We start from the raw sequence: 24,264 nt of genomic DNA on the forward strand, positions 1-24,264 counted from the left end.
ATGACGCAGTTATTTAGTTCAGCTTGAATCAACTTTATATAGCTGCTGATCACCATCACACACATGCTGAGAACATTCTTCAGACGAAGACTCTTCACCGAGAGAATCTTCTTCAACTGCTGGTAAAACATTTGAAGGCAATGGAATTGTGACATCTGGTCCTTGAGAAATCGGTTGTATTGCGCAAGTCAAATTGGATATTGAATTTTATGCTGATCTTTGACATTAAAAAACACATGAGCAGAAGTAACAATATTTTCCATGTCCATGTGGCTCTCTCCAAACCATATTGTCACACCAAATGGTAAATATTTTTGATTTCAAATTCTTCACAGCCTCAAAGTCGCTTTAATATTCATTCATTGTGATGTGCGTACCTCTTCTTTACATCGCCTAGGCCCAGGTCTGATTTCAGTTTTCTGATGTCTGATTTCAAAGACTACTCCAAGTCGTTTCGACACCTTCCTTATTTTCACTGAATCGCAGTCTTGTGATGTTTTGAAAGGAAGAAAATAATAATAAATTGATAATGATATCAAAAATTAGGCCTAGATAATGAATTTTTTCCACACTTATAAAAAGTTACTTTTACTTCTACTTGCGTAGAAATTGACGTCGTTACTTCTATTTCTACTTGAGTATTAATCGATGCTGTTACTTCTACTTCTACTTGAGCACCTATGGTAAGTACTTCTGACCATTCGTAATCAGCGAACGAAAATTGACTTAATAGTCATCATTTTGGCCAGAAAACAAAAATTATGTCGACCAGTGTAATGTTAATTTCTTTCAAATCCCTCAATGCACAGGTTCGGCTGGGATACTTTGGTGTATTATCTGGGCAGTAGTTGCATATCGTTCACCCAGCGCCCACCCGACTATCTCGGACGAGGAGAGAAAGTACATTGAAGAAGCGATTGGACAGATAGACTCATCTACGCCACAAAAGGTGATATTCAATAGACATTATGTTATCTAGCCCGGGGGTCACGAACACTCGGCCCGAGATCTGATTTCGGATTTCGGAATAACGCTAAGTGAAGCATTTTGAAATGCTGAAATTGATATCAGTTTCAAAATGTTTTTGTTTTTGTTCAAAGTTAGCTATTCCCCTGTGTCATACATCGCTATTTCCCACTAACTCATTCGGTTTCGACGATTGCAACGGCATTCCGGCATCAAGCGTTACGAGGAGATTGTATTTCCTCTAGTGCCGTGACTCGCTAGCCCCGATATGAATTCCTTAGTATATGCTAGGGATGGTGTGAACGTGAGGTTCACGTTCGCGTTCTGTGTGTGAACCTCGGAAATTTAGAGGTTCGCGTTCACAACAGAACCTTGGTAGGTTCTGCACTGTGAACCTTTTTCATATATTACAATTTTCACTTCATTATAACATATTTGGTTCATATTTATTGCATTTCAACTGCGGGCCACTCTATGCATGGCGCTGGCAGCAATAAGAAATAACGCTCAACGAGCATGCACCTTGACACCTCTCAAAAGTTTTACTTGCTTTGTTACAAAAGTTTGCTGGAAATATCCAGCTTTCCGTTTGTGAATATTTAGTGACTCTCTGCTATGAGTTTGATCTGCAATCACACAACATCACGGGCGAAATACGTAGTCAGCGAATGATGCTTATTCAATCAATCAATGAGATTGATATCGTTTTCTCGTGCAAAAAATCTAGCTGGCGTACGGGGTCAATCTTGACTTCATATCTTTACTCAGTTTACTGCATTATTAAAACCAAATCCTTGCGATTGGGATGTTGGCTACTGCTGCATAACTTATAAATGGGGTAATATCGGGAGCAAGTATAGAAAGTACAAACCCGCTTCACACTCTGCTCAATACCAATGTAGCGATACTCAGACGCCGAATACATTGTCCGGTCCGGCCTATATTCCCTGGTAAGTCCCCGTTGAAATTGTTGGCAAAGCGACGGAAGATACTGATTTGATAGGAGTATTATATCCTTTGATTGCCTCAGTTGATACGTTTAGCGATGTTTAAATCGCCAACTTGGAGTTCGATGTGGCCCGAGTCGTCGCTAGGTATCGTGTACAATGTACATTAATACAGGCTATCACTTCATTGAAAGATAGGCTTGGAATTAGCAATATGACGTCACGTGACGTCATGGGGTTCACGTTCGTGTTCACACAGAACCTTTCAAAAAGGTTCGCGTTCACACGAACCTGAACCTTTCAGAGGTTCACACCATCCCTGATGCCCCTCACGGAGCGACAATTGAATACTTGAAAACTGTTCGCTACAAGTCTAGAACTAACATGCGACCAGACCATCGGGTTCAAGCTATCACCGGATTTACGTATCTGGTAATTATCAATGAAATGAATCTGTTTTATATCCCGTCTCGCAGTGGAGTGGAACGCCATGGAAAAGTTTCTTCACGTCGATGCCGGTGTGGGCGATCATTGTTGCCAACTTCTGCCGCAGTTGGACATTTTATCTGTTGATTATAAGTCAGCCGACGTACTTTGAAGAAGTTTTTGGATTCGATATATCACAGGTGCTCTATTTACACGACATATGGGTTACTTATTGTTGCAGTGTTGCGTTTATACGTGTTCTTCATGATATACGACGAATGGTCTATTCATAAACGAAGAATAGTCATGAATCTTAATCAGTGGTTTTCAACTTCCATACCGATCCGCCAAACACCTTGTAATTTTAAATCCCAATTGCAAATACAATAACTTAGACCAGTGATTCCCAAACTGGGGGCCGCGGCACAGTAGGATATAGTGTGCCGCCACAGATTCTCAGGTGTGCTACGAACATTTTGGGGTTTTTGGAAAGAACTATATAAATATTTGACAATGGTCTCAAGACTATATATAGTATTACAGAGGCTTTAACTTCTTCAACAGCTGATAAATGAGCACAAGTGACAATGAAATCAGTTTTGGCATGCAAATAAATCAAGCAATTTTTCTGCAGAAGAGCAGCTATTTGATTTACGGAAATGTAAACTTATTTCTTCAAAAGAAATTGGGTGATTTTTCATGTCTTCTACCAAATCCTATTCCATACTCGGTGCAATAACAATCAATATTGTGTTAAAATTCGCATCTTCATGGCTAGGTGGATATGACTTTTCTTTTTTGAGTGAAATTATAAAAGCTGTAAACGGGAGACTCTGCTTGGAATTAATGAAAAAACGCGGGTTGTTGTTGCTGTTGATTATGTTTGTTTGGCGATTACAATGCAAGTGGTTATGTTCGCCATATCCAAAACTCCTTTTAGTATCTGGGGACGAACTTTTTTTGAAGAAACCCAACATTCGAAATCAAGTTCATGATTTTCAAACAGGATTCGCCTTACAGAAATTTCAAGGGAGCCGCGTATACGTGTAACGTCAAAAGGACAGCAGAAAATTTCTCATAACATTGAACTTTTCAATATTCGCATTTGAGTTGCATATTTGGAGTAACTATTTTGGGTTAATTTTCATTTTTGAAGGCTCATCGGTTCGCAAAATCTGTACTGACATTTTACCACCGACTCTGAAATTACAAGCTACTGTGACTCATTCTTTCCTCTTTTAAATAGTGAAAATGTTGAAGATGTGTGCTAATGCCATTCGACGTTGACCTTGACCTTTATAAACTCACAATTGCGTAGAATACCCTCATGAGTCCTGTCAATTTCTGTTACATCACATCGTTATTTACCGTAAAAAGTGCAAAAAGTCAATGCTCGACAAGCACCATATTTTCATATCTTCAACCCTTCGCACTACATAATAGGACTAAAACAGCATTTATGTGTAGTGATTTAGGGCATTGATTGCAATGCTACGATCAATATGTTCATAGTTAATATTTTTCAGTTGGGAATTCTAGCGGCGTTACCGCACCTGGTCATGACGATTGTGGTACCGTTTGGAGGAGTGGTGGCAGACTTTTTACGAAAAAATAACATACTGACTACTACGACCGTGAGAAAGATCATGAATTGCGGGGGTAAGTGAAAGAACGCAGGATTTAGGTAGCTTCAAAATTTGTAACGCACGAGTCTTTGTTAAAGTGATCTACGATTCTCTGTAGTCTCTTGGTGACAGTCCGGGTCATTGCACCTTTGTGGCAACCCACCCATTAGGGGTATATTTGTTAAAAATTGTTTATTGTTATTGGTGGTATCATTGCTGTTGCTGGGGCCACCATGTGTCTGGTTCCGACTAGGTAGAATGGACGCTTGGTGGACATGTGAATGCATGATTCCTTCTTGTCTAAGCCGGGTGCCGCGAGCACGCATAATAAAGCTCTCTGAAAACGATCGTTGAATCTCTTTACATCTACAATATCAGGAGGTCTTCCACACCTTTGCCTTGCTTAGATTTTGCATCACTGAATCAGAGTCGATTAGTCTATTCGGACATAAATCCATGAGTTAATCGCCAAGTCAACAGTAATGCGCAACATCAGACGTGTGTGAAATTATGCATGAATGTATAAAAGCGGGAGAGAGAGCCTGGATGTTAACGATCAGCATAAATCAAGAATAACTCGGGTAAATATCTAACTCTGGGGTTCTAAACCTGTACTATCCCGGCGAACGCTTCCGCTAACCTACATGTCTTCGGCCAACCGCTAATTTCCGTCTAGTCACAAAACAAATCAAACACATTGCACATCTTGTACATTACTTAAGTAGAAGTAGAAGTAATTCTGTCAATTACCAATCAAGTGGAATTGGAAGCAGCGATTTACAAGTAAATAAAAAAGTAAGTATTCTACGCAAAGTGTTGCTTAAAAAATGAAAACTGTCAAGTAGGCTACAATTAGTCCCAAATCATAACTACCTGAAAAGGTAGTGCGAGTTGGAAAAATGTACTTGAAGTACTTCTAAAAAGAAGTACTTCGTTACTGACCACCTCAGACTGGCGCACGGAATGAACTTTACATCAACAACAGTGGTAAAAGAACAAAAGCATTAAAAGAGGAGATTTTCATACAAAATAAAAAATGATGATGAATATTTACTGGAAATTAGTGTGACTGTGCTGTAATGAGCCGAATGTGTATCTTGACCCCTGGGGCTCGTGTGATCCCCTGTGTAGAACCGCTGATGTTGGATCAATCCATATTACAAATATAGGGTAGTAAGTAATCGTAATGTAATGTTGTGTATTCAATTCGTTAGTATTCAAACTGGTTCTTATTAGGGATGTTGTGAACACAGAACACTTGAAAGGTTCTCTTTCATGGTAAATCCAACTTTAGTAGTGTGTAAACGCGAACGTGAACACGGGCTTATCACTTAAGATAATATCACTATGCGAATTCCAAGCAAATGTATACGTACGCGTAGGCTACATGTACGTCATACATGCTTACATTATCATCATTGTTATTATTAATTATTAAAATGATGTCATGGTGCTTATAACATCGATGGTCTTTTGCACCACAAGCTATAATTAACTTCGTCATGGTTTTAGATTATTACTTTCACTTCTCATTAACAGATTTTTAGGCGGGATTACTATGATTTTAGACTTTTGTAAGTCGGGATTTAGTTATTGTATATGTTTGCATCAGACATGGGGTAATCGCGATTAGTAATCGTAATCGATTACGACGATTACAGCATTTTCGAGTAATCGTAATCGCAATCGATTACATTCGCAAAAATTCCGAAGTAATCGTAATCGACTACTTCACATATCTAATCGATTTCTTTGTGATAAAACGATTACTTTTTACTATGACATAAACTGAACATTCGTGAACAAGAAAGAGGTATTATGCCAGGTTTATTGATAGCACAAACGTCTTATTTTCAAACGCCACTACTCATTATTACGTCAGAAGCATTAGCTTTTCTCGTCACTGCGAAGAAGTATAAACACACGCGAAATAGATATTCGATGTACGGTACATTGTAGTGTGAATGTAAGAACACCTGTCATGGTGTATATCCAGGGTTGCCATACCGTCCTTATTTCTAAGATTTGTCCTTATTTTGAAGGGCCACTTATTTTCGTCTTGCGTCCTTATTTTGTCTTATTTTCCATCACATACAGAACTTCGAACGTTTTCCTCAGGTATATCTGTGTAGCATAACATCCTAAAATTATGCTTTTGCGTCGAGGTTTTATGACATAAATGAAAAGGAACTCTCGTGACGTACACACCATAAGATTTGACTTCTAAGTGGTGAAGCTAGGGCAGTGAGTGGTGGTATAGCAGTTTCGTCTGTACCAATAAACAGCAGTACCAGGTCCCTGCTGTTTGGTCTACAGCAGAATAAGCTCAAGTGTGGGGAAGCCGGCATTTATTGCGTAGTAAAAAAGTAGTGCAGTCGACACATTGGTTAAAACGTAGTGAAGCTATAAATCATTGATAAATTTTTCTAAATTATATTGCACTTGCGCAAACAGTTTTAGCTACTAATAAGGCTAAATCTGATTAGTTAAAATGAACAGACGTAAGAACGTTTTTCGTGACGATTATGAGAGAGGATTCAAAGGTAAGCTATAGATAACTAACCTAACCTAGATACGCAATACCCGTCGTTATGCTTGCTTGCCCGGAGGAAAGTACTGCTCAGCAATCTGAACGCAATATAATTGCTAATCCCATAGCTGACGACCCGCGTGCTTAAATTCAATAATGTTCATATTATTTGAAAGCTACTGTCGCACTGATTCCAAAAAAATACATTAAAATCTAATCAGGGCAATGGAATCTCCTTGAAATACACCTCAAAGTCTGAAATCGGCAATATTCCCCGATTTCAACACCGTAAATAAGTTACTGGACTTCTTGCTACGCACGCTCAAAAATGATTTTGTATAAACATTTTTCATCTTAGTTGACGCCTCCAATCTCAACGAGGTGAAGAAGTTTGGTTTATCACCCTATTTTATGAGGGTCAAGACCAAGGTTTTTTTAGGGGGGCTGACAAAGTGCTATTTCGGCCTTGAGTATACGTGAACCTAGACCTGATATGTCGTAAGGTCCGTGAAGCACTTTCTAATAACAAGGAGTTGCTGACGTAGATTATTTCTGGCGAAAAGTATGGAATGTGATATGTCACGCCTCGTATTTGTATAAATACATAGTATGTACAAAAACGCTTATGTACAAAAACGCTTTTTCGTGCTAATCTAATTTTTTGACTGTCCTTATTTTTTGGTCCCTGGCGATGGCAACCCTGTGTATATCAGGTTATCAATACACTCCAGACGTCACTATCTCGCAGCAGGATAATAATCATCTCTCTGCCTATAGTTTCAAATAGTAACTTGAAGAGCTTCTTGGAGGTACAGGACTTCAATATACAATTGAATAGTACATTCATATTGAACTATTCAATTGTAAATGGTAACTAAGGTATTGATGTTTGGTTATGCTTAGTTAAACGCAGTTTGACCGTTGTTGCTTGGCTGGCAGTAGGCCTATCCACAAACGTACACCGGACAAAGATTTGAAATTTTGTACTATACTCAAATGAAAGAAACATTACGATTTCCACAATGAAGCATTAGAAACCAACAGCTGCTGATATATATCATAACCGAGCCGTTGTTTGCCGTTTCTCGTAACGGCAGCTTGTAGCATCTGTATTAAGTGGAAGGCAGAATTTTATGGTAACTTCAACTTTTTCTCATATGAGTCTTCTTGAAACGGGTGCCAATCACTGTTCTCCGTAAGCTCCGCACGTGCGCAATTTGCGCAGTGCTGACACGGTTACTGCGCACGGAAAATCTAAGCTGCGCACAAAAAATCCGAAGTGATTACCTTTTTTTAGTTGTTACGCACTGTACAAGGGACCGCGCAGTGAGTTGGTGAGTGCGCGCTGACTCGTGAAAAATTAGATGGAACATTGGCGCCAATCGTTATTTCGCAATTCTTTACGCAGCATTTGGAACTGTCGCCTTAGCCATCCGCTTATAAACCGTGTTAGCTTGGGCTGTAAAGCTAGAATCAGGACCGAAACAGCACTTCGTCCCCACTACAAACGTTGGTCTTGGGCCCATATAGGGTGGTCAATTTTCAGGTTTATGACTGAATTTCGTCAGAATATTGGTAATTGCATTCTACTACTCAACCCCCGATGGTCATATTTGCCGATAGAGCTGGGGGCACGTATAATTCACAATTATATCATCTGATATGTTGTTACAATTGCTTCATGGTATGTTGTTAATTAGTGACCTCGCGTCTGTTATATAATCAAAAGATATTGTAGTCACGCAAACGTAGCAGACTAAAACTTTCGTGAGACGAACACACAAATTGTCACGTCTTCATTCGTCCGTGGGTGTCCCCCGTTGCATTTGTATTGTTGGGATCAGATTTGAAGGACACGACTATTCGACACGACTATTCGTCACGCCCATCCACCGCGGCTATTGACAATGGGCACACACCCAACGTTTCGGCCTAGGTCTTTCTTTGGTAGCACAATTTGTGGAGTCGCATGATGGACGCAACTGCATATATCTTTTGGTGTGTCGTGGCGCGGTAATGAGGGCACCGAAATGCCTATTCCTAAAAATTAGGCATGCATTTTCCTTGAGGTAGAGACGTATGCATTTCAAAATCAAATCATCTAGAGCAGCGGTTCTCAACCTTTTTGGACATGCGCCCCCCTTGGGGATGGTCGAAAATTCGTCATTTCAAAAAGAGCACATCATCTAATACAGAGGTAGGCAATCTTTTTGCTAGTCACGGCCCATTTCAATTACTTATATAGCCTAAGGCCGCATTCCAGGGCATAGCCGTAATGAACTAACTGGACGCGAAATACCTATGTTAATCTGTCCATATCCATTGCCGGTGAACTCTGGAGTCCGGACTATTATACTTTTAACAAAAGCCTTTTGTACGTACCGAAATCGCGAGTCGCAATGTTATGATTAGATGCTGGGATTTTTCAGATTCACGAATGAATTCCGTCATTAATAGTAGCAGTATCACATATTATTAACAAATATTTATCCTCTCTTAGCCCATGTGATCAGATACACCGGTAGGGTTCATTGAGGTAGAGCTTTTGAAAATTTAGGGCAAGTTATAAATGATAATGCATCTTCTGGTGGGCCAAATGTTATAAGTCACTTGGTTGCATGCTGTTATTTCGTGACGCCCGATCAGGATTGTCGATTGTATCGGTAGTGGAAATACATTGAAATCGCTCAAATGTACCATAAACAAATTTCTTTCGTGAGGAGCACACGATTCCGATTCCGGCTCAGAGTGAGAAGAGTGCGACTATTAATATCGAAAAATTAAGTTATGTTGAATTGCGCGGGGTGTGAAGAAAATTTCAAGATTAATTAAAATCTCTCAAAAATTTGGGAGTGAATTCGTAATTTCAATTTGCATGTCGACGGATGCCAACACATACCAATTGAATTAGTTGTCTACGGTCGCACAAATTCCCATCTACAGCAGCCACAGGTTGCCTTTCCGTGATCTAATAGTATAAATAATTACATATGGTATGTCTTACGCCAAATTTGAATCCGCATTCCATGACAAATTTCCCCAGACTTGTTTGAAAATAGAAGTAAAACATTGAACAAGGACATCAAATTATTCCAAGGTAGGTTGCACATAGATTGGGTAGGCAGGTTGCACCTAATGCTGGTAGTGACTACAGAGGGCACGGCATCGTTCTGTGCTGCCATGCTAAATTTTATAAGTTTTGGAATTGAATAATTGCGTTTTTAGGGTAACTTAACTGAGGGCGAAACCGGGCAACTTATATTGTATCTAAATCTGTCCGTGCAGGTCGCCAATTATTAACAACAGCTACCCAGCGCACCGAACTTTAGGCTACTGCCAAAGCCATGATGTTATGAATGACTTTCACGTGGGAATTGCTCAAAATTTTCAAAGAATATCAAAAATTTACTCAAATGAAGTTGAAATCAGCCTATACTCCGTTGAGCGCGACCGCTGGAGTTAGAATTTGGCGAGATTTCTTGAATACAAAATAAGTTTCATCTTTAACAATCGTCTTCTCAGAATGACTGTGAAGCACATTTATAGTCAGAATTCATACAGACGTGGTCAATTTCTCGTGCCCTCCAAGGGGGGCGCGCCCCCCAGGTTGAGAACCCCTGATCTAGAGACATTAAATTGCGAAGCTCGAAGAAAATTTCAAAGGTAATTAAATCTTTCGAAAATACCCTATAATTTATGTTGATTTACGAATTACTTTGGAGTCCCCTTCGAGCTCGCACCCCACCCTATTGGGGTGTTTGGGGTGTGGCAGTTACGCACCTAGCAATAATGCAAATCGGTGGGTGCGATTAATCGTCCCCTATAAAGCTGGGGATCGGGTATATTATGACATAACAAGCAAATGACGTATTGCCTATAAAGAAAGTTGCTATCTCATTACGCCTTTTCATCACAATCCTTATATAGTCTACCAATCCTCTAAGATCAGTTATAACAAGCAAAATAAATGTAATCGTGAGTAATCGTGATTACTTTTCCAATGTAATCGTAATCGTAATCGACTACTTCCTGATTTTGCTGTAATCGTAATCGTAATCGTAATCGCGTGATTCAGAAGTAATCGTAATCGCAATCGATTACATTCATGAAGTAATCACCCCATGTCTGGTTTGCATCACTTCCAGGAGCGCATGTGTCATACAAACCGCATAAAACAACCCCCGTATCAGGGTAACTGAATATACATTCAACGATGACACCTTTTTCTAGTGTGATCAGTCATTTCGCATTAGTCATAACTAGGGCAAGTTTTTGCAACTTTCGCAACTTTTTTATAGCTTCCGACAGCTTCCTAGATACTCAGAAACTATGTACTTTGATGTTTCAAGCTGTTTGAAGGGATTTTATAGTGCAACTTTTTGCAACTTTTCTCCATTTTTCATACCAATTTTTACTACAACTTTTATCAAATAATGTGTAAAAAGGAGTGATTTAAAATCCTGCTATGAACTATTTCTAGTATGGTTCTATTCTTTTTGATTTGCATAACAAAGAGCTATATAATGGGTTAACTGCATCTCGCTGTTATCTGTGACACAATGGCTTGCAAGCAAGAAGTTGAACTACCCTTGCCAAGCACGACCGTTTCCGAACAACATGTAAATAGATCGTTTTAATAATTCTGTCGTTTAAATTTGAGATAGTTTCCCATTTCACGAACGCCCAGGTGCGACCGCCAAAAATTACATTTTCGCTGAGTCACCTTATTCAGGCTATTGATTTAGTTGCCAATAGTGAGTTTTTTGCAACGTCTTGGGTCAAGTTTGCGGACCTAAGAGGTTTGGGATGTGTTATTTGACTTGTTTTAGGGTAGGGGTTATCGCTATGCTGTTCGGGTTTTTTGGGAAAATTATTCCCGCATTGCGTAATTTTCTTGCTGTGTACCGGGAAAATACTTTTTGGCGGTCTCTCGCCAGAATGTCCGCGAAATGGTAAAGCAACAAATTTGACAGCTCTGCAAGAACTATAGGCTACACAACGGAACCTTTCGAGTATCTCATACCCTACTAATTCAACAAAAATTATAAATGCAACTTTTTACTACAACCTTTGTCAAAATTAAGTGCAGCTTTCTCTCGATTTTAGTGCAACAAAAACTTGCCCAAGTCATAACGCAAGCTAATGGAATATTTGCTAAAGGACTATAGAAGATATTCATAATATTAAGCTGATTTTCAATAATTGTATACCCCATTTTGATGCAACTACAAATTCGATTACATGCCCACATAATATGCAAAGGTGAGTATCCTACCGCACGGTTATACACGCCAATATGTAATTCCTGACGTAACCAGGTTCTTCTAGGTCTGTGTTGAATTTCTTTGTTGATGTCATTGTGATGCAGATGAGATCCAAAGAACTTTTGATCATAAATGTTGAGATTACTCGAAAATACTGCAATTTCACTAAATTTTCACAGAGATGAAAATATACCCCAGGTTAGCCACCATGGCAAAGTGATTTCATTCGACAAAATTACAATTTGGCGATCTTGATACGATCTAACCTAGATATTTGAACAGCTTCTTGGAGGTACAGAACTTCAGTATACAATTGAATAGTATATTCATATTGAAATGAACCCAAATATTTTTTGGCTGACACTCGTCAGGGGTAATCGTCAACAACTAGTAGAAAATTCGAAAGAACATTGTACATCAACAATCGTGGATATATATGGAAATAAATTGCCTGCTCCACAAAATACTTCGCAGACTGGCACGTTTCATGTTATTATTGACGGTAAAAAAATGAAGTGGCGCATATCACCGATAAAGGTCTGGTGCCCCACATGCAGAGTTAATCGTAAAGAATAGTCAATTCAGGACAAATACATATGAAAAGGTTGAATAAGTCATAGCAATACGTGACATAAATCCACGAATTCGGTGACAGCCGTAAGAAGAAGCACGTTTCATGTTGATTGAACTTTGATCGACGGATATTTTAGACCCGTACAACGCTAGTTCTCGACCTTTGGCTTGGCGACCGGTATACAGAGGTGGTCAAAGTAGTCAAGAAAGCTACTCAAGTAGAAGTAGAAGTAGTGACGAAAAAATCTACTCAAGTACGAGTAGAAGTACTTTTTCCATACGCCTCCTCAAACTACTTGAAGTAGAAGTAGAATTGACTGACTTTAAAACTACTCAAGTAAGTAGGTAATTTTGAAAATAGTCTTAATTCGATCGCATGGACTGTCAAAAGCTGCAAATTGAGCTATGCGGAAGGTGCAGAGAGCTTGATTCGTATTGATGCATCCCAGGAAGTATCAATTTTCGACAGAATAAGCATTCTTTTGCATAATGGGATGCAAATTATAGTAGTGATATGAAAATGCGATACTAACTCTTTGTTTACTAAAAGACCCCGTTTTAGAGAATATCGTGGATGGCGCCATACCCCATATTTTAAGGCCCCAAGTTTAGGCGAAGAGCAATACGGAGAAGTTGTATTGGATACGGTTTCAACACTTTTCGCGATTAGTATACGTTAATGACAAATATTGTGGATCGTAAAATTTATATTTAGTGTGTCTTTATTTTCCGAGAATAGAGGCATTACTACACTTGCTTTTATGCTTCAACATGTATGTTCTGCAGGCAAAAAAACTGAAAGTATTTAGAACCCAAAGTATGATACTCCGAGTATCAGACTTGGAATTGAAAGTGAAATACAAATACCACTTCTAAAATGAGGAAAATATATTTCATGTCTTTTGTACATAAAGCTTCAAAGGTGATCAAAGGTGTAACGTTCCAAAAAGCTGGATTTTCAGATTAGCAGTACACGTCATGGGCTGCTAGATAACGACAGGATAGGTAATTGCTAGATTGCGAAACGGTACTTTCAAACGTTACAGTGAGCCATATTTACTGTGATGAAATATTTGATATGGGTGACAATGCGGTGTGAGCGGAACCATAAGCAATATGTACATAGGTTATATTCACTGATACGTTCGTAAAAACATATTCGTCACTCAATAACTACTGTGCGCGAAGCGCAACAAAATTTCTGGACTTGACTTGACTTTTATGAATTATAAATGTTGGTACTCCGTGAAAACAGCCCCGAAATTCCTCAGGCTCTCTTTCGTATCGAGGGAATAAACTACTTCTACTTGACAAACTGAACATAGCGAAACGTAAGTAAGTAGATCACAAAATATTACGAAGTAGAAGTAGAAGTAGAGAAAATCAGATCTACTTGAGTAAGTACCAGAAGTAGAGGAAAACTACTTGAGTACTTTCAAAAAGTAGAAGTACTTCGTTACTGACCACCTCTGCCGGTACAATTTGTAAACTTTTGACCGCAGAACCGCTAAAAGTCAAATTTAACCGAAAATGTGGATGCGGCAAATGTATGCAACCAAAATTATTGGAAAATTCAATTTAATCGAGATATTTGCGGTTGACTTGTTGAGGTAACTTTTCCAAAACGTTAGAGCGTTTATTCAACAACTTCCCGTGCATTGCTACGCTTGGACATGAATTAAACTAGAAAGACTGTATCTGGACACCTGTATGCTATATGAAATAGATCAATATTCTCAGTCTATCAGTCGCAGATTATAGTTCGACGTGACTGGCATATTGCGACGACAGGAAAATTGCCAATTTTTACCACCTCTAATTGCCGATATCGACTCGATATGATCTCTTGACATTGTTCTTCAGGATTCGGTATGGAGGCGTTTTTCCTACTCATAGTAGGATGTAGCACTGGACAAGCGGCGGCGATCGTATGCCTGATTCTGGCGGTAGGATTCAGCGGTTTCGCGATATCAGGTGATTCGTCTCGTTCGAACTGTTGCGAAATACGCTAACGTCTTTGCAACCTCATTAAGGATTCAATGTGAACCACTTGGACATCGCCCCGCGGTACGCCAGCATACTCATGGGAATATCTAATGGAGCGGGAACTTTGTCGGGCATGATATGTCCCCTTGTAGTGAGCGAGATTACTGTAAATAAGGTACGTATATGGTTTTGCCGAAAGGTCATTGAATTTACATACTAGAACTTGAGACTACAATTATGATTCAACTTTGAGTAGTACCAAAAGTTGTGTCGCTGTCACATGATAACTTTGATAGCTTGCTAAAAATAAACATTGCTATGTCATTGTCGGTAAATTTTTACCTGAAACTGTCCTCCTGTAGCGAGAGAAGCTGTTGTAAATAAGGTTGGTATACTCACAGCCATGGGGATAGACACAAAACGATAACCGCACTGCTCTGCGGAATCAATATTTACCTTCATAGTTTGAGAAAAGGGGGAAAGTGTGGTAAAAACCCTCAATAACGATTGGTGAAAGAGTAGCCTACTTCCGGTATTGGTTTACCGCGAAGCGTAGGAATCGAGGAATAACCCGAATCGTTCGCGCCACAAACCTCACAGTCCGATATGTGACCCGTTTTTGATGATTTCACACGTCTATTGCAAGAAACCTACGCAGACACATATTTCGTATACAAAGTGCCGATAGCTATAAATTGAATACTCCCATTTATAAAAAATGATCTAGAAATCCTTTCAGAATTCTCCTCTTTGATCAGTACATATACCGAAAGTCGTGTATTTCGATGATTTTCACCATAGCTTGGGATGTAAATCAAGCAAACAGTACTTCCAGACAGACTTGCACAATTAGTAAATTTTCAGCTTGTCCAAATAAGAGGAGAATTAAAATTAGAGCTACATATTTTTTTACAAATTTGATTAGAATTAGAATTACTGATTTCACCAAAAACTGGAAATTGAATGAAGTTCAAAATTAATAAGGAAATATACAGCAAAATTCAGGTTCATTTCGTATCAAATCAGAGTTTATCCTCCTAAGCCCGAGAACGGCAAATGTCTGCACAGCAAGATTGGCTCGTTTCGCACAATACAGTTCTCCTGAATGGCTGAAAACTCTTTTCTGGGGGATCTGATGTTGCAGTCATGCCTGCCAGTTCTCGATCTGCAGCCTTGAGATGAGGAAAACGATTTTCTCCTTTCCGGTAACTCAAAACATCACAGTCCGTGCTCTCACGCTCTGCTGCGACATCTCTTTCCATTTTATCCTCTAATTTCTAATAGATTTTCTGTGGTTTGATCTCAAGCGATCAGGAACAGAATGAATTAGATAGGAATTAAAATTACAGTATCTAAAATTACAGTATCAATATCATTTCTGGACGTATTAGTTGAAAAGCGCAATACCAACAAATTTGAAACGTCTGTCTTCAGGAAACCGACATTCACAGGCCAATACCTTCGCTGGAATTCATTTAGTCCTCGACGCAGACAAATTAACCTCATAGGCACCCTCGTGCATAGAGCGTTGATGATATGTTCGGGTAACAAACTGAGTTTAGAACTTGACTACATCCGAAAAATCTTACTTGATAACGGTTACCCTGAACACGTCATCAGCCGCGGCATGGAGAGGAAATTAACGCAATTCAACGCAGAAAAACGAACAGAGCCCACCGCACGAACAATAAAAGATGTTTATATCCATCTACCTTGGATTGGCCCCATTTCCACCCGCTTTGAAAAACAATTGATTTCTGCTGTCAGTAAGTGTTACGACACAGTCAAAACCAATGTGATTTTTACAACAACACAATTGCTCCCTTCAACACGCAAAGACGTGCTTCCTGCACTTCAACAAAGTAATGTAGTGTACGAATATAGGTGCCACTGTGATTGTGGCTACGTGGGAAGAACGTCAAGACGTCTGCAGGACCGCATAAACCAACATGTCCCCAGATTTATCAGAACACGCGCGTAACGCTCAGTGAAAAGCTCACCCTTAACTCATCCAATTAAGATTGATGCCGATCGATCAAAGGCCATTAATTCTGCCATCGGCAAACATCTGTTGGATAATCTGATTTGTGCGAATAATTATCGAGACGACCGATTTCGAATCGTAGGGCGAGGCCGTTCACAATTCCATTTGTGTGCCTTTGAATCAACTTTTATGAAAATACACCAACGAAAACTCTGTCAACAAAAGGAGTTCGTGTACCACCTAAAAAAAGTACATTGAACGCTCTCTCATTCGAAATTTCATGCTAGTGACGTCATATTTTGTGATACGATTGTTGATATACAATGTTCTTTCCAATTCTCTACTAGTTGCTGACGATTACCCCTGACGAGTGTCAGCCGAAAATATTCGGGTTCATTTCAATATGAATATACTATTTAATTGTATATTGAAGTTCTGTACCTCCAAGAAGCTCTTCAAATATCTAGAAGCATGTAACAAATTTTGAACTTTAATTAGAGCGTAGAAACATTCACAAATTAGATTAAAATTGGATTACTGGCATTTCGCTCTGATTTAGTGAAATTAGACAACTAGAATTGTCCAGTTGTCCAAGTCTGTATTCAGGAACCAAATTATGTTTTAACACCCATCCAATGGGTGAAAATGAATCAAATACACCCATTCTTACGGAGGTATAGCCCATGAGTGTAAGGGGCGCTGAATCTAAAAAAGGCGGTACACCTAAATAGATTCCACCACAACCCTGTGATATAACTCCGGAAGCATAGGTGCATTTGATTCAGTTTACCCTATCGTAAGGGTGTGAAAGCACAATTTGGTGCTTGAGAGGACGGACGGTTTACCTGTTTGCACCCCGCGATGTGGTGGAAATCGGACAAGTACACTTAACTGGACCCATGGTAACGCAGCTGCGTACTGTAGGCTACATCACATTAGTTTTGTGTATCGCATACGTTGTGTGTCTTGATCTGAGGAAAGTCATGATAGAACCACATATTGTTGACGAAAGATTAAAATTATATAAAATTCTGGTAGTCCTTGGTAAACTCGAGAAATGACAGAAACCGTGTAACGTTGTGGCCTACTTCAATGCCGCTTTTTTCAAATTTCATAAGAATTAGAATGATAGCCTCATGTTTTTTTAATTAGATTAGAATTAGAATTACTGAATCCGCTAAATCGAATTCAATTGCTAATTTCAAACAATATAACGAAAGTCAAGTTCAGTTCATATCAAATCAAATTTGATTCTTGCCAGCACGAGAATGGCGATACAAGTTAGGCTCGTTTCGCACGATACTGTTCTCCTAAAGCATTTTCAGGAAACCAGAAATTAGATGAGAATTGATAAGAGAACATTGACACATTTCATAAAATTGATTAGAATTCGCTCTTATTAGTCGAGTTAGCAAAGACGATTTATGACTGCTTGATATAATATATGACGACAATTACCAGAAGGTTACCAAGCTATGAAAATGAATAACGAACCTACCAACGTAAACGGATCGCACAAAACACAAAATAGATCTTTACCGATATCAAATAAGAAATCTGAGCCTCTCTCTGATAAACAATTATGATTGCTTTTTCACCAACTCATTTGTTTTGATCCTGCACTGTAAATCCATGGATGGAAAATAATGGTGTGTTTATCAGATTTCCATTATAGCATGATACGTATATCGCGTAAATGGCCCTTTCAAAAACCACATTATGCCTTCACAGTTCATATTAACTCTAATGGGTGGAGATAAGTCGAATCTCGAGACTCATTTTAGACGGATTGGAAGTAATGGATGGCTATTGAAAAGAATGGAATAGCAATTGTTTCATTTTATGTTCTAGACTTGGGAAGAATGGAAGATCATTTTCATAATAGCGTCCTGCATCCACGTGTCTGGAGTCGTGTTTTATGCAATTTTCGCATCGGGAGAGCGTCAACCTTGGGCGGACCCGCCCGTGGAGGAACACAGTATCATGGACGGGGACCATCTTCAACAAGAGTACGGCTGTGCCGAGCCAAAACCCGACGTGTCAACGACCAGGTTTATAAGATGTCAGCAAAACACTTCCGTTGATCACAGCTCGATGGAATCTCTGGGAGATGCTGAAGACTAAAAGCTTGCGATTTCATCTTAGTTAGGTCGTGCGAATTAAGTTATATTTATAATAGGGTGGAGCAACATGGAGTCTACATGAGTGATTCGAGTTTAATTCGAATATTTAGCTTCGAGTCCAGAATTCGAGTATGACCTATATGTTAACGTCATAGCAAAATGTATTACGTTGTAATAGACTTGTGCAAACTACTGGATTTTCAAACTGCGCAACCAGAACGAGAACTATACTAGAGTTTGAAAACTCGCAGCTAGAACTACTCACTTTCAAAATCTTGCAACTGCAACTGGAACTATACGCTATGTCTAAATCTGCAACTAGAACTAGAACTACTCACTTTCAAAATCTTTCAACTGCAACTGGAACTATACGCCATGTCTAAATCTGCAACTAGAACCAGAACTACTCACTTTCAAAATCTTGCAACTGCAACTGGAACTATACGCTATGTCTACATCTGCAACTAGAACTAGAACTACTCACTTTCAAAATCGTGCAACTGCAACTGGAACTATACGCCATGTCTAAATCTGCAGCTAGAACTAGAACTACCAACTTTTAAAAACTCACAACTAAAACTAGCGGCGTGTAAAATTCTGCAACTATAACTAGAACACAATTGCCAAGTTTCAATGACGAATCAATCAAATTCATGTCGCAGTTTGAAATGGGATAATTGTCGACCCCCTCATACGTGTCTCGGCTACGCTGCTCTTACCAGTGATAACTCTGAGCTAGCAATGTCTGCAAGAACATCACACAACAGAACACCAGTATCTCAATGGCGAGAAATTGTAGTGGCATAATCCACAGCTGCAGAATCAATGGGTTGCGGGTTGGAGTCCGACTTATAGGTCGACACCAGAATTCCTACCCAAGTGTCGTAGGCTCATCTAGGCTCTTCCTCGCCATCTCATCCGTGTAAGCGGTGTCTTATAAAAAGCCTAGAGGTATGCCGCACTACATTTCGGCAGCTACGGAATAAAAATGAATAATATCGGCCTGTACGTGTAAATGGCCATGACCATAGTAGTCGACAAACCACGAACAACAACACCGGCATCGTTATTCACGCCGTAGGACGACCAGCGATTTCTAGTTGCGCTAAAACTATTTTTTTATGCGCAACTAGAACTAGAACTAGAAATAATCTCTTTCTCAAACTCGGCAACTAGAACTAGAACTACTGAAAAACAGGTCACTTACAACTAACAAGGACGGTGGTTTGTACAAGTCTGCGTCGTATGTTTGAATATGTAGGCCTACCTTTTTCGACCACGAGGAAGTGAGTGCCAGTTATACATCGGGGCAAAAATAATATGATATCCCTTTACGATGAGCATTTCATTGCGTTTTGTGACAATCCAGCGCTTTGATCGTTATTCTGCAGACATGTCGTATACCTACATCATATTTTTGTGGATAAAATCACTCTTTGGGCGAAGGGCGCATATTTTCCTTGCTCGAAACAACCTACTCTCATTACTCGACCCGAATCATTATTATTGACATTCGGACTCGGATTCTAGTATTCGAATCGTTATGCCCTATTTATCATGCAGGCAGACGGTATCCATCGAGAGCGTGTTTCAGCGCATATATGTGATGCTCATTAAAATCCATTTTCTGGAAGACTGCGGTAAAAGACGCCATTTTCTTCGACACAAGTTTATGATTTACTCGTATTGACATCATATATATGTTCACCATGCAGCAAATTTTCAAACATCCACTTATATTTTTGTTCTGCATTCGTCTTTGTATATTAAATTTATATTATAATATATTATAATAATGCCATATAGACATATTCAAGTGACTATACATCAATCTATCTGAATCTATGTATTGCTTGTCGTGCTATGTTATATCTAATTGGTTGTATGTTATACTGGCTTTGTCACGCGACTATAGTGATCGTGGCTAAAGCCCAGCCGATACTAGAACGTTTGGTCCGATATAGCCAGAGGCGTTCAAAGTAATCACCATCGGTACGCAAGTAGAAGTGAGTAAGTAGTGCAAGTAGTCGGAAATCTACTTGAAGTGCTTAGTTACAGGCCACTTTTGGATATAACAAATTTTACCCGATATTTTCTGCTGATATTGAAATCTGATCTGTTTTATGTAGAAACTCCAATGAATGATAATATATCGACATATCAAATTCATTTACTTGCAATAAAACTCTATCAGAGTAGAAAAACTGCAATTTCCGATACCAATTATGTCTATGAGAGCGAGATAGTGTAATGGTTAAGCGTCCGGCTTCTCGAGCGGTAGGTCGTGGGTTCGATCCCTGGCCGGGTCATACCAAAGACTCGGAAAATTGGTATCCGCTGCTATCCTGCTAGGCGCTCAGCAATCACGGAGAGCATGGAGGAGAAAAAAACGGGGGCGCAGACTAGATGACCTCATGGGGCCGTATCGCAACTCCGTCGTCAAAGCATCTCGATGGTGCAGGCGAAAAAGAATATCATCTCTCTCTCTCTCTCTCTCGGCGCGGCGCGATATATCGGCAATCTGGGACATCATTCGGGTTGTAGTCGTGGCTAGTAGGATTGTTCAAAAAACTTTTTTTTCAATTTTTTAGGCTATTTTCTAAACCTGTTGCCTAAAAACGTAGCACACCAAATTTGGCTCAATTCCAACTAATAGAAGTGTAGCTATTGGGATTTGCAAATTTCTAATTTACCAAAATATTTAAATTTTTTATTTCAAATTTTACTGTCTGCGTCATGAAATTGTGAAGTTGTCTCAAATTTGGCTCAGCTCCAACCGCTAGAAGCTACGTTATTGCAGTTGCAAGTTTTGGATTTGAAAAATAGTATTGAAGGTGGGTAATTCTAGAATTCTTAATGAAAAACTAAAATAACTTCGCTTCTACTGCGTGGAATTAAGCTAAATTCGTTTTGCATTGTTTTTGTAAACAACTTAAAATTTCATGAGATAGCCAGTAACTTGTGGCGAAAATAAATTTTTTTTATAATTAACTCCAATTGCATCACTTCTACAGGGTGGAATTGAGTCAAATTCGGAATGCAACGTTTTTTTAGTCGACCTAGCAAGCTCATGAAATAGCTGCAAAAATTTGACAAAAAAAGTTATTTCTGAACAACCCTGTATCCTGTCGCATATACTTGGAATGCACAGATGTCACCAAAATATTCGCATATATTGGTAATGGTCGTCATTTATTCGATGCGTCTTTATATCAAATTTGTCCAGTCGTACTAAATTGGGCATATTATATGAGTTATTTTTCCACTACAGTGCTGTTAACATCAGTATCGTACACACTTGTGAATGCAGCCATCTTGATTGTGTTTTATTTCGTAACATGACTTATAACGTTACAGTATAACTGAAAATATATTTATTTCAAATTTTGCTTATGCCTGATTCTGTTAAATGCCTACAGAAAGGGGTTCTGGTGACTGGCGATTGTATATCGGAGTTGCACAAATTCAGGATTTTGGCTTCTAACCGGACAGGAATCGGGCAGGTTTTGACGAAACAGTACTGGATCAGGATCAGGGTTGTTATGACTCAAGTTATGACTCGACTCGCGTCGGACTCGAGTCGCAATTTTTCGTTGACGCGCCTTATCTCGAGTAATTTTCATAAAAAAAAGAAAATAACTCGACCTGAGTCAATTTGTGCATTGACTCGACCAAGTGATATGACTCGACACTTTATATGTGAATTATTCCAGTCTCGTATATATATTGATAACACTGGACAACAAAATAGAATAATTTTGGAGTGCCAAAAATATTTTACTGGTTTCTAGATAAGTTTGGGCTGCTGAGTCCGAAAATGACATCCGTTTCTCTACTTTTTGAGATATCGATATTTGTACTTAATTTAATCCTTTTTTATTTATTTTATTTAATTGTCGTAAGTAGAATACTTGGAATTACGCAGATTTATTATTTATTCTCGGGGATCTGTGCCTCACTCAGAGGAAGTACCCGACTCAATGACAAAAACTGCCTTTGAATTGGAGCTTGAATAGCATTTACCGTACAAGAGAGAAAGAATTACTTTCGTATTTTAGCCAACAAGATGAACTTTTTTACTGCAAAGACATCTATGGGCTTTTACTGAAAATAGAGGTAGGCCTATATGATTGATTAGCGTGCTTTGACAGGTTACTAACTGAAATTGGAGCGTTACGGAACGTAGTGTTTGGGCTTAGACGGCACCTGCTTTTTATTTACAGAAAGATGTTGTTTACCGCTAATATCGCCTAATTCTTATAATTTTTGCTTTATTTTCACATAACACAGGCGTATAGAAGGTTCTCTGTGTTAACGATTGCGTCTTCAACAATATCGCTTCAGAAATAGAACAATACTGTATGCACACACTTGAAGAGACAGATGTGAACTTATCGAAGTTGTAGTATGTAAAGTGGAATTTACCTATGCCGAAATATGCGTATTTTGAGCACTTTTCCAAACCAAAATGTGGAATATCTCAACGAATAGGGTCTATTCGGAAAAACGAATGTCATTTTCGGATTCAGCGACATAAGAATACCCGAAAACCGTAGTACACAAAGATTCGTAGTATACAAAGAGCATTTTAACTATGTCACAATTTGCGTATTCTTAGCACTTTTCGAACAAAAATATGGAATATTTAAATAAATCGAGCCAATTCAGAAAAACTAATGCCATTTTTTATTCAGTGACCTAAAAATACCCTAAAACCATTGAAACTTTCTTGGCACCAAAATGTGTATTGACCAGTGCAATAATTGAAAAATGGCACAGAAACTGACTTTTCTCTATTTGAATAACATGTTTAGAGTGAAGTAAATCAATACACAAGAACCCAAGGCTCTCGATATCACGGAAGTGAGTTCAACCTGACTACCTACAACTTGATACGGAACAGTAGTCAGTAAATACGAGGACTTGGACTCGGACTCGTGTGTTAAAACGATGACTCAGACTCGACCCGTTGTGACTCACAACCTTGCGACTCGGTTACATATCTGATCAGGATTGACATTTTCCCGAAATTGAAATCTAAATTTCTAATAGTCCATGATAGCTATTTCATGTTTGTTTGCTTTGATGTTTTGTATCAACTTGAACTCGGGTGGATTTTGCATCACGCCTACCTTCAAATTATATTAATTTTATTAATTAATTCGACGTCGTTGGTACGCAGGTAGCAGTAATAGAGTAATTTTCTTCTCAAGTACATACGTAAAAGCATAGATATCACAGTGAGCAAAGAAATAGGTATTCTAGGTCTAGTATTGCCTCAAAAACTGAAAATGATGGAGTCGAAACAGAGGTTGTCTCAAATCATAAGCACTTGAGTAGAACTGGTCTAAAAATGTAAACGCTTCAGCAAGTAGCGCAAGCGACCAAGGCATGCTTGAGAACTCTGCAAAAGTAGAAGTACTTGTGATACTGCATAATTCCGTACGCCGACGATAGGAGCAATGGATGCTTGCTCTAGCTCAGGGGTGTCAAACTCAACTTGCGTCGCGGGCCGGATTTAAACCATCAGATCGCCCGCGGGCCGCACCAGGTAAATTGTTCCAAAATGTTTCCTCAAAATCCAAGCCCGAATATTTTTCATGAATACTTTATTATCAAGCCTGTCTACATGATAGCATATTACACCACATTACATATCATAGAAGTTCTATTGTAATAACGCTTTTATTTGCAAACAATCGAATTGGCAAAAGTACAATGAATGCCCAGTTGAATACTGTTAAAATAGCGACTTTAAAGACGATATGAGTGGACATATTTTTATCCTCCCTTTGTTTTAAGTCGTATTCTCGCGTTAGACCTGGGTATGCATTGTGAGG

General features: G+C 39.0%; 1 protein-coding gene across 1 annotated transcript in view; it reads left to right on the forward strand.

Moving 5' to 3' along the window:
• Positions 1-21,813, forward strand: part of LOC145456841 (vesicular glutamate transporter 3-like) — a 35,100-nt gene extending 13,287 nt beyond the window's left edge. The window contains exons 7-12 of the mRNA XM_080334967.1: positions 810-949; positions 2,390-2,539; positions 3,866-3,998; positions 14,195-14,305; positions 14,365-14,492; positions 18,153-21,813. Coding sequence (XP_080191093.1) covers positions 810-949; positions 2,390-2,539; positions 3,866-3,998; positions 14,195-14,305; positions 14,365-14,492; positions 18,153-18,425 — 935 coding nt within the window. The 3' untranslated portion in view covers positions 18,426-21,813. The remainder of the gene's footprint in view (positions 1-809; positions 950-2,389; positions 2,540-3,865; positions 3,999-14,194; positions 14,306-14,364; positions 14,493-18,152) is intronic.
• The last annotated feature ends 2,451 nt before the right edge of the window (positions 21,814-24,264 follow it).

The sequence above is a fragment of the Botryllus schlosseri genome, chromosome 15 (assembly GCF_051294905.1).
Source record: "Botryllus schlosseri isolate E-star chromosome 15, Bs_hap1, whole genome shotgun sequence".
Classification (NCBI taxonomy): domain Eukaryota; kingdom Metazoa; phylum Chordata; class Ascidiacea; order Stolidobranchia; family Styelidae; genus Botryllus; species Botryllus schlosseri.